General features: G+C 40.2%; 1 protein-coding gene across 1 annotated transcript; it reads right to left on the reverse strand.

Annotated features, from left to right (window-relative positions):
• Window positions 1-4,730: 4,730 nt before the first annotated feature.
• Window positions 4,731-11,217, reverse strand: LOC145395753 (copine-8-like). The gene is made up of 6 exons (XM_080269292.1): window positions 11,115-11,217; window positions 9,501-10,218; window positions 7,835-7,970; window positions 7,068-7,301; window positions 5,914-6,092; window positions 4,731-5,211 (listed from the first exon to the last, which is right to left on the reverse strand). The coding sequence occupies exons 1-6, from the start codon at window positions 11,168-11,170 to the stop codon at window positions 4,888-4,890; spliced, it is 1,647 nt and encodes a 548-aa protein (XP_080125418.1). The 5' UTR covers window positions 11,171-11,217; the 3' UTR covers window positions 4,731-4,887.
• Between the last annotated feature and the right edge of the window lie 3,287 nt (window positions 11,218-14,504).

Consider the following 14,504-nt stretch of genomic DNA (forward strand, 5'->3'; position numbering starts at 1 on the left):
TACTCCACTGAGGGGATTAGGAGACCCCTTTACAGAATCAACAGCTGCCCAGAGGTAAAGGCACAATTGGCTCAGGACACCCAATCACTTGGAAGAGGATTTTGCAAGGGATGTACAGTAATGTGAACTTTCCATGACAGGTCCTAAGAGAATGAAACCCCAAGGACACTGAGAGAATAGACCGGCACTTAACAACTGTAAGAGATTGAGTCTAATATTTATACAGATTCCTTTGTATTTAAATATGGTAAAAATATGCATAAGGATACTCTTTTACTTACATTATATAATACACCTAAGGCAATAATATTAATAATTATATTTCATATCTTCTATCTATCTATCTATTGCCAGATGCCATAATCCCATAAGGGGTGGCCATTTGACTTGAGTTAGTTGTTTTACGGGGAGGGGCACTAACCCTCCACCAACCCACTTGTTGACACGTAGGGAGTTTCACGTCTTGAAAGCAATATTATACGCTTTTAAGGAAGACTAATCATCAAACATTTCTTAAAACACTTTCGTAATCATAAAAATTCTGCCTCAAAGTAAATTAAAATGGCAACTACAGTAAAACCTCGATATAACGGACTTCAATATAGCGGAATTCGCTTTTATCGGACTCGAGGAGCCAAGTGGACTAAATTCTTATGTATCAGAAGTCCAATAAAGCCAGAAGCAGTAAGTCTCTTGGAATAAATGAACAAACGGAGGAGATACCATAACATTGGTCCCTCCTCTTTCTTTCTCTCTCTCTCCTCCTTCATTCCTTCCTTTCCTCCCATCTCTCTCCGGTGAGAGAGAGAAAGAGAGGTGAAATTGAAAATGAAAATTACCAAGTGTGACAGTGAGTGTAAAAGTGAGTGAATGAGAGCACGGAAGTGAATATCGAATGTCAAAATCAGCAGAGAGAGAGAGAGAGAGAGAGAGAGAGAATAAATACAGGAATGACAAGTGGCATCCCCTTGTCATAAATGAGTAAGATAGGCATAACCTTGGTCCCTCCTCTCTCTCCTTCTGTATTCCCCCCCTCCCTCTCTCTCCGGGACAGAGAGGTGAAAGTGAATGCAAAAGTGAAAGTTAGTGAAGGCACTGTGAAGGTGAAAGTGAAGACATAAGTGAAAATGAAGTCAAAAGTAAAAGTGAAAGTGAAGGGGAAGCTGAAGGGGAAGGCAAAAGTGAAAGCGAAGGTGAAAGTGAAGATGGAAGGTGAAAGTAAAGATGAAAGTGACAGCAAAAGTGAAGGTGGAAGGTGAAAATGAAGGTGAAACTGAAGGTGAAAATGACTGTAAAAGTGAAGATGAAGGTGAAAGTAAATGCCAATGAGAAAATGAAGGTGAAAGTGCAGGTGAAAATCAATGTAAAAGTGAAGATGAAGGTGAAGGTGAAAGTGAAGGTGGTGTGAGTGACGGTGGAGATGAATGTGACAGTAAAAGCAGGGAGGGCAAAAGTGAAGGTGAGTGAAAGTAATTGTAAACATAAATGTGAAAGTGAGAAAATAAGGTTGCAAGTGAAGGTGAAATGGAAATTTAAAATGAGTGATAGTGAAAGACAGTGTGAAGGTGAAGGTGAATGTGAGCATGGAAGTGAATATGAAAGTGAATGTGAATGTCAGAGTGAACTGAAAGTGAAGATAAAAAACTGAATGGGAAGGTGAAGATGAAGGTGACAATGAAAACAAAAATATGTGAAGTAAAATGGAAGTGCCCAGTGCTGGGAGAGAGAGAGAGAGAGAGAGAGAGAGAGAGAATAAATGCATGATTGACAAGCGAGCCACTGTGCATAATAAAAGGAGGAGGAAGTCCAGATGTCGCTTGTATCGGACTTTCGCTTTTTCGGACTGGCTTGGGCCCAAATCAGTCCGATATAGTGGGGTTTTACTGTACTGTAATCCTGATAATTTACGAAGAACAACTGGATAAACTCACAATTTCTTGTCATTTACTACATCATATGAACTTTCCATCTGCATTGAAGGGTGGTACAGTAGTAGGATCCAAAAACAAGAAAATGGACTAGAATGCCTCCATAATGCTTGGTGGATGCTGACCTTTGTCTACAATTGTTATATTCGATACTAACTAAGATGCGGCCAGTAGTTACCAATTTACAAAAAAAATGAGGCATCAAAGATGAGGCTTTAAAAATTGCAGCCTAAAATGACAAAGAGACAGACACACAGACAAATACACACATATTATCTACCTGTTAAATAGTCAGTAAAAACACTCGAGTAGAAAAAGTTATCAAAAGTAATGGGCATTACATCTATTCACTTATTCAAAATTCCTGGCTCCATTTCACGGGCCATATCATTCTCACATGGCATCATTTCCAGTATTTTTATATGGACCATTGTACTGTAAAAAGGTACACAAGCCCCATACTACCGACTTCCTGGTGTAGATCAAGGACAAGCTACATTATATCACCAGTATATTATGCTTCAAGTTACTTATTATATCAGACAAGACTGCCTTCCAGTAATATACACTGACATCAGCACAGCAGCTTTAATAAGAGCTAGAACACAGTACACAAAAAATACACCAACTTCATCCACCTTCTTTATATAATCTATGTTGAGACTTCACTTCTTCCCATTAATTCAGAATCACTATCACATTTTTTCACTGTTACATGGATTTTTCCTACACTATCTCTTCTTGCATTATTATTCTGACTGATGCATACAACTTAGCCATCGTATTACTGTACCACCATTATCCTGGTCAGCATTATAATAGCCCTGTGATGTTTCTACAGAATGGAGTATATCTATCTATCTCTTGCCAGACGCCTTAATCCCATAAGGGGTGGCCACAAACAAATCGCTGCCATTTAGCCCTGTCCCCTGCCATGTCATTGCCCTGCTCCCAGCTCACACACCCCCCTCTCTCATATACCTCTCCACTCCATCCCTCCATCTCATCCTTGGCCTCCCCCTCCCTCTCCCCCCCTAGAGAGGAAAACTGTGCTGACATGGCAGGAAAAAGAAAATCAGACCAAGACAGCAGGAACATGGGAGGGGTGGGGAAGTTTTGAGATAAGAATATTTTTTTTATGAGAACCCCATAAAAAAATGTTATGTGAAGAAAAAAGACTGATGGCTGAATAAGGATGCAGTCAAATTTCTTTACTGCTTTACTCTAGCTATGTTTGTCTACGTTTACCTTCATAAGCATGGCATTGGTCCCGTGCTTTGAAATCTGTCCATTATATACAAAGCTATAGATATGAATTCACTCTGGGCATTTACAAGTTAAAATCTCATGCAACGTTCCATTTATAGATACATACACACACACACACACACACACACACACACACACACACACACACTAGATTCCTTGACATTAAATTGTATAATAACACACAACAAGAGGTTTGGTGAAATGAGTGTTTATGACATTGGTTTGGTAAAATTCTGAAAATGTCTTGTACAGTAGAACACAGAAAGACCAAAAAACTTGCCTACAAAAACATCAATTAACCCCTTCAAGCCTGTGACTATAATTTTAGTCTTCCTAAAGTTTCTCCAGCTGATATTATTCTGCCCAGGAGAGAGTTTCAAAATAGAGGGGTCAGACTTAGCCTTATTAAACTCCTTCCCTCCAACATAACTCTCCAAAGCTAAATAAAATCACCAGACAGTCGTAAGAATTATTTTTTTAAAGATATCCTGCTGAAAGGGTTAAGATAATTTCACTATACGAGTATACTAACACTGAAACACACTGATACCATAAAATGTGCAAATGGTGTAACAAAAGTCTATTTAACAAGTTACATGTGATTTCTGTTGTTATCACATTCTATGTCAACTGGTACATGCAAGCTCGGACACAAGACACTGCATAAAAATGTTAAAGAGTAAGAATGGTTTCTCAAGTGAAAGACCTGGCTACTGTATAAAAATCAACTTAATGGAGCACTTCAGCACAGCAGCTTTTTCTTACCAGTTAGTGGTGATCTGAATTTAAATGCCTACTTTTTCACAATTAATATTAGTCCCTTGAGGTAGATTACATACTTCAGCATTTTTTTTAACACCATACAAGGACAACTGGCAATTATATTTCTACTGAAGTACAGGAATTGAATTAGTGATTTTCGATGATCTGCATTCAAGCCATAACTTTCAGTTTTCAAGAAATATTACACTTCATCAAGAGAACGGTCTAACAAAATAAAGGACTGTATCTACATTCTTGTTAGTGATATTTCAACCTTATGTCTTCTGGAAATTTCAAATTATTGTAATAAGTCAATGCAAGGCCAAATTAAATCACTGCAGGACAATATTCTACAGGATATTTGTGCCCTCCTAACACATGCTGAGCTTTGCTTCAGCTCCTCATCTAGCCTAAATGAATAAAAATCTTTATGTCACCCAATAATATGGTTTGCAGCAGCATGATTCCCCTCACACATACCTAGCATCAATGCGAGACCCTTCTCTACCTTGTGTTTCCATGTTCATATTTCGGTATCTTATTCATATGACGATGGTTATGAACTTAACTTTGTGAACTTGCAATGCTCTACTGTACAAGATTAACTACTAAACGTTTACCAGTGCTGATATGTGCAAAGTAAAAGCAACGCATGCACAAAAAGGTTACAAGCATTATCAACATAAAAAAATGTAATGCTAACACAGATTACCCACTGATTTAATAGTGGCACTACTCAACAGCAACTGAACATCAAACACTTAAATCCTTGACAAGTTAACAGATCTCCAACACAAGCTTCAAGGCATGACTAAAGCTTGGCAGTTATGAATGGATGAGGAGCTTAATATATAGCGCATTCTTACTCTACAGTCAGCTGATGCTATCCAATGCTTTGTAGACACTTGCTGAGACAGACTTCAAGTTCTCACTCTATAAACTTTGGGAGAAGATCCTCATTAACCTTGGGCGGCTGAGGGGCGATGTTGTTGGCCTTCATGTAAGAGATCACCTGGTCTGGCACCTCAGCCAAAACCTCCCGTGCCAGGTTGAGTTTGGCCAGGACAGGGTCGTTGATGCCACGCGTGAAGGCCCGGAATGGAACAAACTGCACGATGTCCCGAACAGCATAGCGGCCACGGCTGGACAGTCTCACAATGTCCCCATCTAACTCCTCCATGCTCTCAAAGTCAGCATTGCCCACACCCACAATGATGATAGAAAGTGGCAGACTCGATGCATTCACGATGGCCTGCAGAAAACAAATACTATCACTACCAAATACTTGAACTCATTTACAAATACGTCACCTGCAGGGGAGGGGGGCTGTTCATTTCCTGAGTTGCAGTTCCCCAAGAATGCATTCAAAACTAGCCATGCCAGACATTTGGAGAAAGTGCTGGCAACTTATCCTTTTATTTGCCAGCATGTGTTTGCACACTACTGGTTCATACCATTGATATACAGATTCTGATCAATATAAACACATCCAGTATAACACTTCAACTTTCACATGCAATGACCTCACTGAAGACATTAATTTCTGTTCATACTTGATTAGCATGAGGATAGGTAAATTCTAGTTAACACTCTCCACCAAAATGGAAAGTCTGGAAGGCTACAGCTAATAAGGTTTTACCTGACAGACCCAGGGTACTAACTTGAATGCTAGTCATGGATTACTGAAATCTGATGAAACTTAGGAAAGTGTCTTGCTAGTTACTACAATCAGTGTGCTTCACCTGAGGCAACTGGGTCAATCACACAACTTGAACACTAAGTCATGGTTGTTTGAAATTCAATGACCCATAGTTTACAAATCTTAATTACATGTTAATGCTACCCTCCAATCTTACTAAAACTAGCTGTCAGCTGAGCTGCATGAGGTTAGGTTTCCTTGTTAGGTTAGAGCAAACACACCACCTATAACAGCAAAAAACTTATGAACCTTTACCTCCTTAGTCTGAGGCATATCTGTGATGATACCATCAGTCAGTATCAACAGAACAAAATACTTGTCCCCACCACGATGCGAGGTGGCAAAGCGGGCGACGTGGTTGATGATGGGGGCGAAGTTAGTTGGTCCAAAGAGCTGGATGCGACTTAGACAGGCACAATATGCCTCTATTACACCTGTGGACAACAGTACAGTACTTGTTAAGCTCTTCACTGACGATATATGTTTATTTTATCTTTGACTATATTTCCAAATGACTTTATTCAGCTTTGATAAGACTTTTCAACTTGTGGGGTTAAATATAACACTCACCGTCCGAACCAATATGATAACTCTTTGTTAAGCTCTTAAACACCTGAATCTAAAGATGTGTTTTTCATTTTTATTCTTGATACCTCAACATGATTTCACTTGCCTGATGCAGTGTTTCCTTCAGATAACTCAACAGAGTGACATGCTAAGAGAAACCACTAACTACTATGAGTGGCAACAAATAACCAAATGGATGTCTGATGTCAAGAGGATTAAGGTGCTGCAACCAGATGTCGCCTGTAAGGGTTTATATCCAAGAAATGGTTGGGGTTTACTGTTCAAATGTTGGTACTCAGGGAAGAATGACAGGTCACTTGCTTTATATGTCTGGACTAAATAGCATAAACCTTGGCACCTATACTCTTAATGAGGCAACAAAGAACTGGATTACAAAAAAACAGACATATATTATACAACTTTTAGTACACGAGTATTGTCTATGTATTAACTGTTGGCAAAACAATTACCAGTTCATCCAGGATATCTCACAAATAAGCCTTCTGGTCTCTGTATAATCATGAACAGATCTTTCCCTCCTAGCCCCTCGATGTAGCTTATGCAGCTGTCCCCATTGCTAACCTTAATATCAAGATAACTTTATGAGGAAACATAGTGCCATCTGACTGACTGATTGACTGTTATCTCCAAACACGTTTATTCAGCTTAGGAGAGACTTTATGAACTGGAGTGGTGAAATATAGCATTCAGAAACCTCTTCCCTACATGAGGCCTACACTAAACTGAAATAAATCATCAGGAGGCTGTGCACATGGACACATCAGTCATATGGCTAACTAACTGCACAATGAATTAAGAGAAAACCAGCAATACATCCAAACCTTTAACTCTGTAGCAGAAGGGATTGGAGGGGTCCCCATTGACGAAGAATTCATGTGAGACCTGAGAGTAATCTGGGGGGAGTTTGGCCCCAAATCCCAGCACAGGGAAGTACTTGTCTGTATCGTAGTCCTCAATGATCTCCCCCACTGCACTGATGGCTCGAACGTACTGGTTGGGCGATGATGGGTTGATGAAGTGAAGTGACTGTGGTGTCTGAGGGTTCCCATTTGAGGCTGAAATATTAGGAAAATACATCAAATTATTGTTTATCGTTTCGTTTATAGTCTCCAACGTGATACCCTTAAATCGCACATACTGATTGGGTGATGAGGTGAAGCAACTGTAGTGTTTGGGGGGGTTACCACCTGAGGCTGAATGTGAGGAAAATATACAAAATTACCATGTTTTAAGTGACAGTTATCATCATCATCTTGACTCACATTCTTAACAAATACTGTAGACAGGGTATGGCAGGATCCAGATACAGTACATGGAAAGAGAAAACACAAAATTGGAAAAACTATCAAACACTGAGATGTCCGGAAGTTCCCGTTCAAGGCTGAGGTATAATGAATATATAGTATAATATTATCATGCGAAACAGGCTGGTCATCTACTCTTAAACCTATTGAATTACAGGGTCTGCGAGTTTACATCTATGGCTCCTAAACATAAAAAAGAATAATACACTACAAGGCAAAATAAATCATTGAGGAGATGTGGTAGGGAAACGCTTAACTGATGAGAATATGAACGCAGGGCCTACCAGTAAAATCAATGCCGATAAACGCATTCATCTCCATGCCGCCTCGTAGGTAGTCAATGAAGGAGTACACATGGCGGATCTGGGCCTTGTTCAGCAGCACCTCACCAGAGTTTTGGTAACTGCTGCCCTTCTTCTTCTGCAGACACAACAACAACAACAACTCAGTGGGTCAAAGGAGGTTGGCAAGTGAGTGTACATATTAAAAAAAAGAATTAAAAAAAAAAAATTGCATGGATTATGTGCAAAATGATATGACACAAGGGATGAGAACATGAGCTGACAGTATTAGGGTGAGTGCTGTTCATAAAAAGAAAGAAAAGTATTGCATGGATAATGCGCATAATAATATGAAACCATAAATGATGAATGTTGGCTGACAGTTTTATGGTGAGTGTTAAAAAAAAAAAAAAAAAAAAAAAAAAAATGGATAATGAGTTAACACCACAAAAATGAGGAATGTTAGTTGACAGTATTATGGTGAGGATTGCTTAAAAAAAGAGAAAATAAATATCACACTGATACTGAGAAAAACAATACGACACCACGACTAAAGAATGTTAGTTGAGTGTATAATGGTGAGGGTTGCTTGGGGAAAACAAAAAAAAGGTATATCATGGATTTTGTGTGATGCAATATAACACCACAAAAATGAAGAATGTGATTTGGCAGTACTGTGGTAGAGGTTGCCTGAAACATTACAAAAGGCATCATATCAGCCCTACTGGTATGTAATGTTTCTTTTTACTGTGTGCACTGTAGGGTTAAATGAGACTGAATGAAAGGATAACAGGTGAGTTATACTGGTAGAAATGGAATGTTAATCCCTTGAATGCATGTGATATACTGGTAGAAATGGAATTTTAATCCCTTGAATGTATGTCATGTAGGGTATTGTTTACCTATTCCTGCTGCTATTACATACTTATTTAACTTACAAAAGGTCTTTCATACTGCAGGGACCTACTAATGCTAACCCCTCCTATTTAAAAAAAATCTACCTTATAGAGTACTGAATAAAATCATCTGGTAGCATCCAGAATAAATTTTAAAAGGTATAGTCTGGTTAGTACTTGGATGGGTGAACACCTGGGAACACCAGATGCTGTTGGCATAACGTTCTCCCTACGTGTCAAGTGGGGTTGGTGGAGGATTAGTGCCCCTCCCTGTAAAACAATTAACTCTAAGCCCTTGGCCACCCCATTTGGGATACATGGCATCTGGCAATGGATGGATGGATGGAGCTACTGTACTTAAGGGATTAATAGGTACTGTTTTGGGTAATTTACTGTGAAGCCTGGGTCCTGCTGGAAGGACAAAAGTCAAGAGTGTGAGCAGTGGAAATTACAGGTGCTGATATGAATGCAACTGAAAGTGTTGAATGAAATACTCTGAGATAGTTTGGCTGGGTGGATTTACAAAAGAGCATGGTGCCAATCAAGCAATGCTAAAGTAAAGGATGAAGAGCCATAGTACTGCCTTATTCTGATGCTAAGCTACAGGAAATTAGCTGCGAAAGGAAGAAAATCATGACCAGGTTAGGATGAATAAACTACAGATGGCAGTGAGAGCTATTCAGTGCTATATCTTCTTGTTACTGAGACATAAACCTCTACCAAGTTAAGATGGATGAACTATAACTGGCAATGAGAACTATTCAACACTATACCTTCTTTTCATCATTAACAATCCAGTATGTGTTGCTGGCACCAGGCCCCTCAAGCAGCTTGCGGACGGTGGTGTGGAAGTATCCGATGAGCTTGTGGTTACCGCTGGTCTTGTGACTCCGACAGGCCACCCTGATATTACGGTCATAGTCCCCACTACAAAAGGTCCTCAGGGGCACACAGTACTCCTTCCACACAGGGTCCTGACTGCTGCTGACTGGCTCCGTGCGGTGTACCAAAATAAAGTTTCCGTCTTCCGTTGCCTTGTAGAACTCCAGAAAGGGACTGATGGAACTGAACCAACTCTTATTCTCCAGCTTCTTACCCACAAACTGAAGTGCCAGCTCTTCTTTGCAGGTGCTGAGTTCCTCTGTGACTACCGTTATCGTGCCGTTATTCCCACTACGGCTTTTGTTGACCAGCGGTTTGGTGATTTTATACGAATTTACCAACTGGGCAAGGTTACACTCATATTCACCCAGAAAATCATGGTAGTCTAGGTTATTAGTGCCTGAGTCAATATCATAAAGCATAAATTTAAGGTGTTGCTGCTCCTCAAAGTGATACGTCATGGTAATTTTGGTGGCAAACTCGGGATTAAGTGAGTTCTGCACACACTCAGTTCTCTTAAATTCTGTCCATTGTTTTGACCCAAATGGCTGGTAGAACAATACACATATCGGGTCGGACTTGGAGAAGAGGTCAGTGTCACGAAGGTCACTGTGAGAAGAGATAAGAGAGGCATCAAAAATACAATCATGATCATCTTCACCACAAACATCATCCTCATCACCCCCAACATCTTGTTCCTTCCTGGGAGTCAACAAAGAGGGGGTGGCCATGACAGAGCCATCTCCAGGCTACTTCACCCTCACAATATCTCTTACTCTCTCAAACCTCCTCTTTCTCTTCCTCTATCTCTCTCACTCACAAAACAAATGCAAATTCACCATTCACAAAATCACTTAAAAGTCTGCATTGCCTTACATTACACTCACACAGCTTTAAAGATGAAGCATTTTGAAGCTCTCCAAACTTGCTTCATCCCCTCACCCTATCCCCATAAATGATGCAGCTTAGGAAATACTGATTGAAACTACACAAGCATGGTGAAACATTAAAGTGAGCAGGGCTTCATTCATAGCTCTAGAGGGGAAGTATTTTCAATGCTCACCAAATTTGCTTCACTCCATAACCCTCTGGTGCTGGAATGATGCTTTATCTAATTATACAGTACAATTCAACCATCCCTCAACTCCCTCCACCCCTCCCCTGAAAAGAAGAGGATGGACTGCATGGGAAGAGACACTTCAGCCTGCAGTCCACCAGGTTACATCCAGATGGGCCTAGGCCACAACAGCAACAACCCTCTGCACACAGACTGTTGTTGTTGTTGTTGTTGCCCAAGACTCATCTAAATGTGAACTGTCAGGTGAAGCTCACTTTCTTCTGCAGTTCACCATCCACCTTCCAGGGAATAGATAAGTAGCAGGGACATTTGTATAACCAGGTAGTGGTGCCACCCTTCAAGTTGAGCCACCACCTGTAGGTTCCCATCCAGCACCCTGTCTAGTGACAAAACCTGGAGTAGGGTACAAAGCAAAAGCATGACATACCTGCAAGATATGGTTATCTCAACAAGTGACGTGGGTGCTGCAGCCGTTCCTGCCATGATCAAGATGGTGTGCTGTGCTACTCTACTCTACAGCTCTCCCTACCACTACACCACTGCCTCACTCACTCTCTCCCTAGCCTGAAATTCGATAGGCATGAAATTATACAGGCATAAGTTAATGCATGTTGTTTCAGGTCATGGGTGGGAAATTATATACAAGAGCATGAGCTAAGGATGTGACAATAAACTAGCACAAGGTTCTGGGTGAAAAATTACACTTGTGGAAGGTCACGGGTGAATTTTATGCCAGACTTGAGAGATGAATGAAGATTAATACAGTGTACACTAGTGAATGGCAAAGGATGAGAAATTATGCAAGCACAGGGTAAAGTGTAAGAAATTAAACTGGCACAAGGTAAAGGATGAAAAATTATGCTACAGCACTGAGTAATACTATTTACATAACATTTTTATTACACATCCACTCCACAGTAAGATTAGATAAGACACAGTAATGTGGCTAAATGACATCAGTAAATGTAGTTATCTCCAGCAATGTGAGATAAGTGACCATGTTAAGGCTAAGCCATTAGTTAACCCAAGGTAAAAGCTCTGCTGTGCTGCTGTACTGTACTCCACAATGATGCAAACATTTTGTGTGACACTAACACACTTTTACTTGAATATGTGGGAAAGGGACACATTCACATGGTGACACCAGCACAGACAGGCAATGTGGCTGCCTAGTTACCAGTACAGTATAGAACATCCCTAAACTCTCTCTCTTTCTCTGTGCCTTGAAAGAAGGAAGGCTGACTGTAGGAGAAGGGCAACTTCATCCAGCAATCCAATGAGTGCTAGAGAATAATTTGTTACTGTAATGGATTTATCTTGCTGCATTTACCTATTGTTGTGGTAGAAAACAGGCTTTGCACTAGGCATGTGTTGTTCTGTCACCATATCTATGTTTATTCAGTGGTTTCTGAATACACAGATTTTCTTTGCATCATCTCCTATTCTGCTTGTGTTTACTTCTACTTTTTTTTTTTTACATTCAGACATTCATTCCAAAACAGAATACAATACTTGAATGAATGCATATCCCTGACAACCATATATCATACTAGGGCTACTGTTTCTATTATAAAGCTGTTTCAGCATTTTTTTTTTTTTTTTTTTTAATGCGAGGAAGAAGGAACCAAAGGCCATGGCCCACAGTAACAGTTCCCTCCAAGAGAAAAACAAAATACAATAGAGAGCCAAATTCAAGATCCGATCATTTTGAGATGCCTGGACACACTGCGTTTGAAAGACTGGAGATCATAGGCAGCAGGAAATACAGATAGAGGGAGACAGTTCCATAGCTGACCTGTTGCATAAATGAAAGACTGGGAGTAACGGTTAACTCTTGCATTAGAGAGTTGGACAGAAAAGGGATGAGAGTTTGCTGCCAGACGGGTGCTACGCGCCCGTCGTAGAGGTGGAGGAATGCATACAGACAGTTCAGAGGAGCAGTGACCATTAAAGTAGTGATAGAAAAGAGATAAAGATGCAACAGTATATTTGCAACACTAAAATACAATAACATAGTTGTCCACAACACGACAGGGTTCACAACCAATATACTTCTTAATCTCTTCACTATGATGCTGCAATTTTTTTTTTTCATTCTTGCATTTCCATTTTTTTTCTTTTCACCATTCAACCTTGACTAACAGGGTGTTTCTATTCCACTTCACTACAAGGGTGCTTTGTGTGTGTGTGTGTGTGTGTGTGTGTGTGTGTGTGTGTGTGTGTGTGTGTGTGTGTGTATGTGTATGTGTGTGTGTAAGAAAAGCATCTGATGGTAGCAAAATAAAACATGTTCTAAGACTGAAGAGTTACGTAATAGTCCACCATACTCAGGGCTGTATTTTAAGTGGCATAGGAGGCTTTGTAGTGCCTCTCCCTTGGGTTAAATTAAGTTGGTAAAATAAAGGAGGGACTTATTTGCCTCTCCCTTGGGTTAAATTAAGTTGGTAAAATAAAGGAGGGACTTATTTTTCATACTATAGACTAACATTCTCTTGCATCTTATTTATGGCATCTTAATATCGATATAGTTTGTATCAATAATGTACAAGTGGCTATTGAGGTGCAATGTGCGAAATAAGTCACTGACAAAGATGTGCTACCAAATTTCTCACGCCACTGAATCCGGGACACGACACGCCCTTCTGTCTTACGATATATTACTGTACAATGATAACAGTACAGGTAACGGCATATACTGATCACTTAGCCTTTTAATGTCCCTACACTGCACAGTTAATGAACGGACACACTCCTTCAAACACTTAAATACAGATTACAGGAGTGAATTTAAAAACCCCTGTTGTCTAATGGTATCCACATCCTATTTCAGTCTATAAAACTACGATGGATTTTCAAAAGTATCCACGTAACTGCTTATCACCAAAACCTTCTTTGTCATTTCAGCTTTATCATAACAGCGGTAAACAGTTCACTCACTCGTTCAAATAAACATAAAGGGGAAATACAAAATGCAGAATGTGGCCGAGGAGACCAGTGGGTGTTGTGTTGGTGTTTACGCCCAAGTCTGCAGTCTCGGCACATCACATGTTCGGCTCTATGGTGCAAATATACCACAAAATGTTTATCTACGTTTGGCGCGTCATGAAACTTGTAGCAACAGAACTAGTGTTTAATTAATTTTTTAGCAGATAAGCATCAATGATCAGTAAGGGAACATACGCACCGAAACGTCCTGAACACTCCTGTTATTTTGGAACGATAATCACACTGTACAGTGCTGTACAGTACAGGTAAATCTTGTAATCTCTGGTTCTGTTTTTACTTAGGTTGAAGACGAGACTAACTGCAGCAATTAAGCCACGACAAAACAGGGACAACATTACACTGTTCCTGGCAATTCTTATGACGTCAGTATTGACGCAATGGTGGAGAATGACGTCAGAGGTCACAAGACGTTTCCTACAAGTGGGAAAAATGCCCTAGCGAGAAAGTTTTAAGGACTAGGAACATAAAATAACAAAAATAAAAACACATGTTATTTAAATATACGTGTGTGCAATTTAAAACACGTCCAGTAGGCTGCAGTGTCAGTGAATAATGAGTGGATGACTGCTTGCTGGCGGCAGGGCACGAGTCCATTTAAAAGAGAGAGAGAGAGAGAGAGAGAGAGAGAGAGAGAGAGAGAGAGAGAGAGAATAATCAATGTTAAAGTACTCTGTGTCTATCTATCTATAGCCAGACGCCATAATCCCATAAGGGATGGCCGTTTGTCTTTGAGTTAGTTGTTTCACAGGGAGGGGCACTAACCCTCCGCCAACCCACTTGCTGACACGTAGGGAACAAGTATGGGTTGGTT

The sequence above is a fragment of the Coenobita brevimanus genome, chromosome 33 (genome assembly GCF_032717465.1).
Source record: "Coenobita brevimanus isolate Jiangsu-jjx chromosome 33, ASM3271746v2, whole genome shotgun sequence".
NCBI lineage: Eukaryota > Metazoa > Arthropoda > Malacostraca > Decapoda > Coenobitidae > Coenobita > Coenobita brevimanus.

Coding starts and splice junctions, on each gene's coding strand:
- LOC145395753 (XM_080269292.1), bottom strand. CDS start 11,170: ATGGCAGGAACGGCTGCAGCACCCACGTCACTTGTTGAGATAACCATA. Junction 10,219..11,114: donor GAGATAACCATATCTTGCAG/GTATGTCATGCT, acceptor CTCTTCTCACAG/TGACCTTCGTGACACTGACC. Junction 7,971..9,500: donor TTGTTAATGATGAAAAGAAG/GTATAGTGTTGA, acceptor TTGTGTCTGCAG/AAGAAGAAGGGCAGCAGTTA.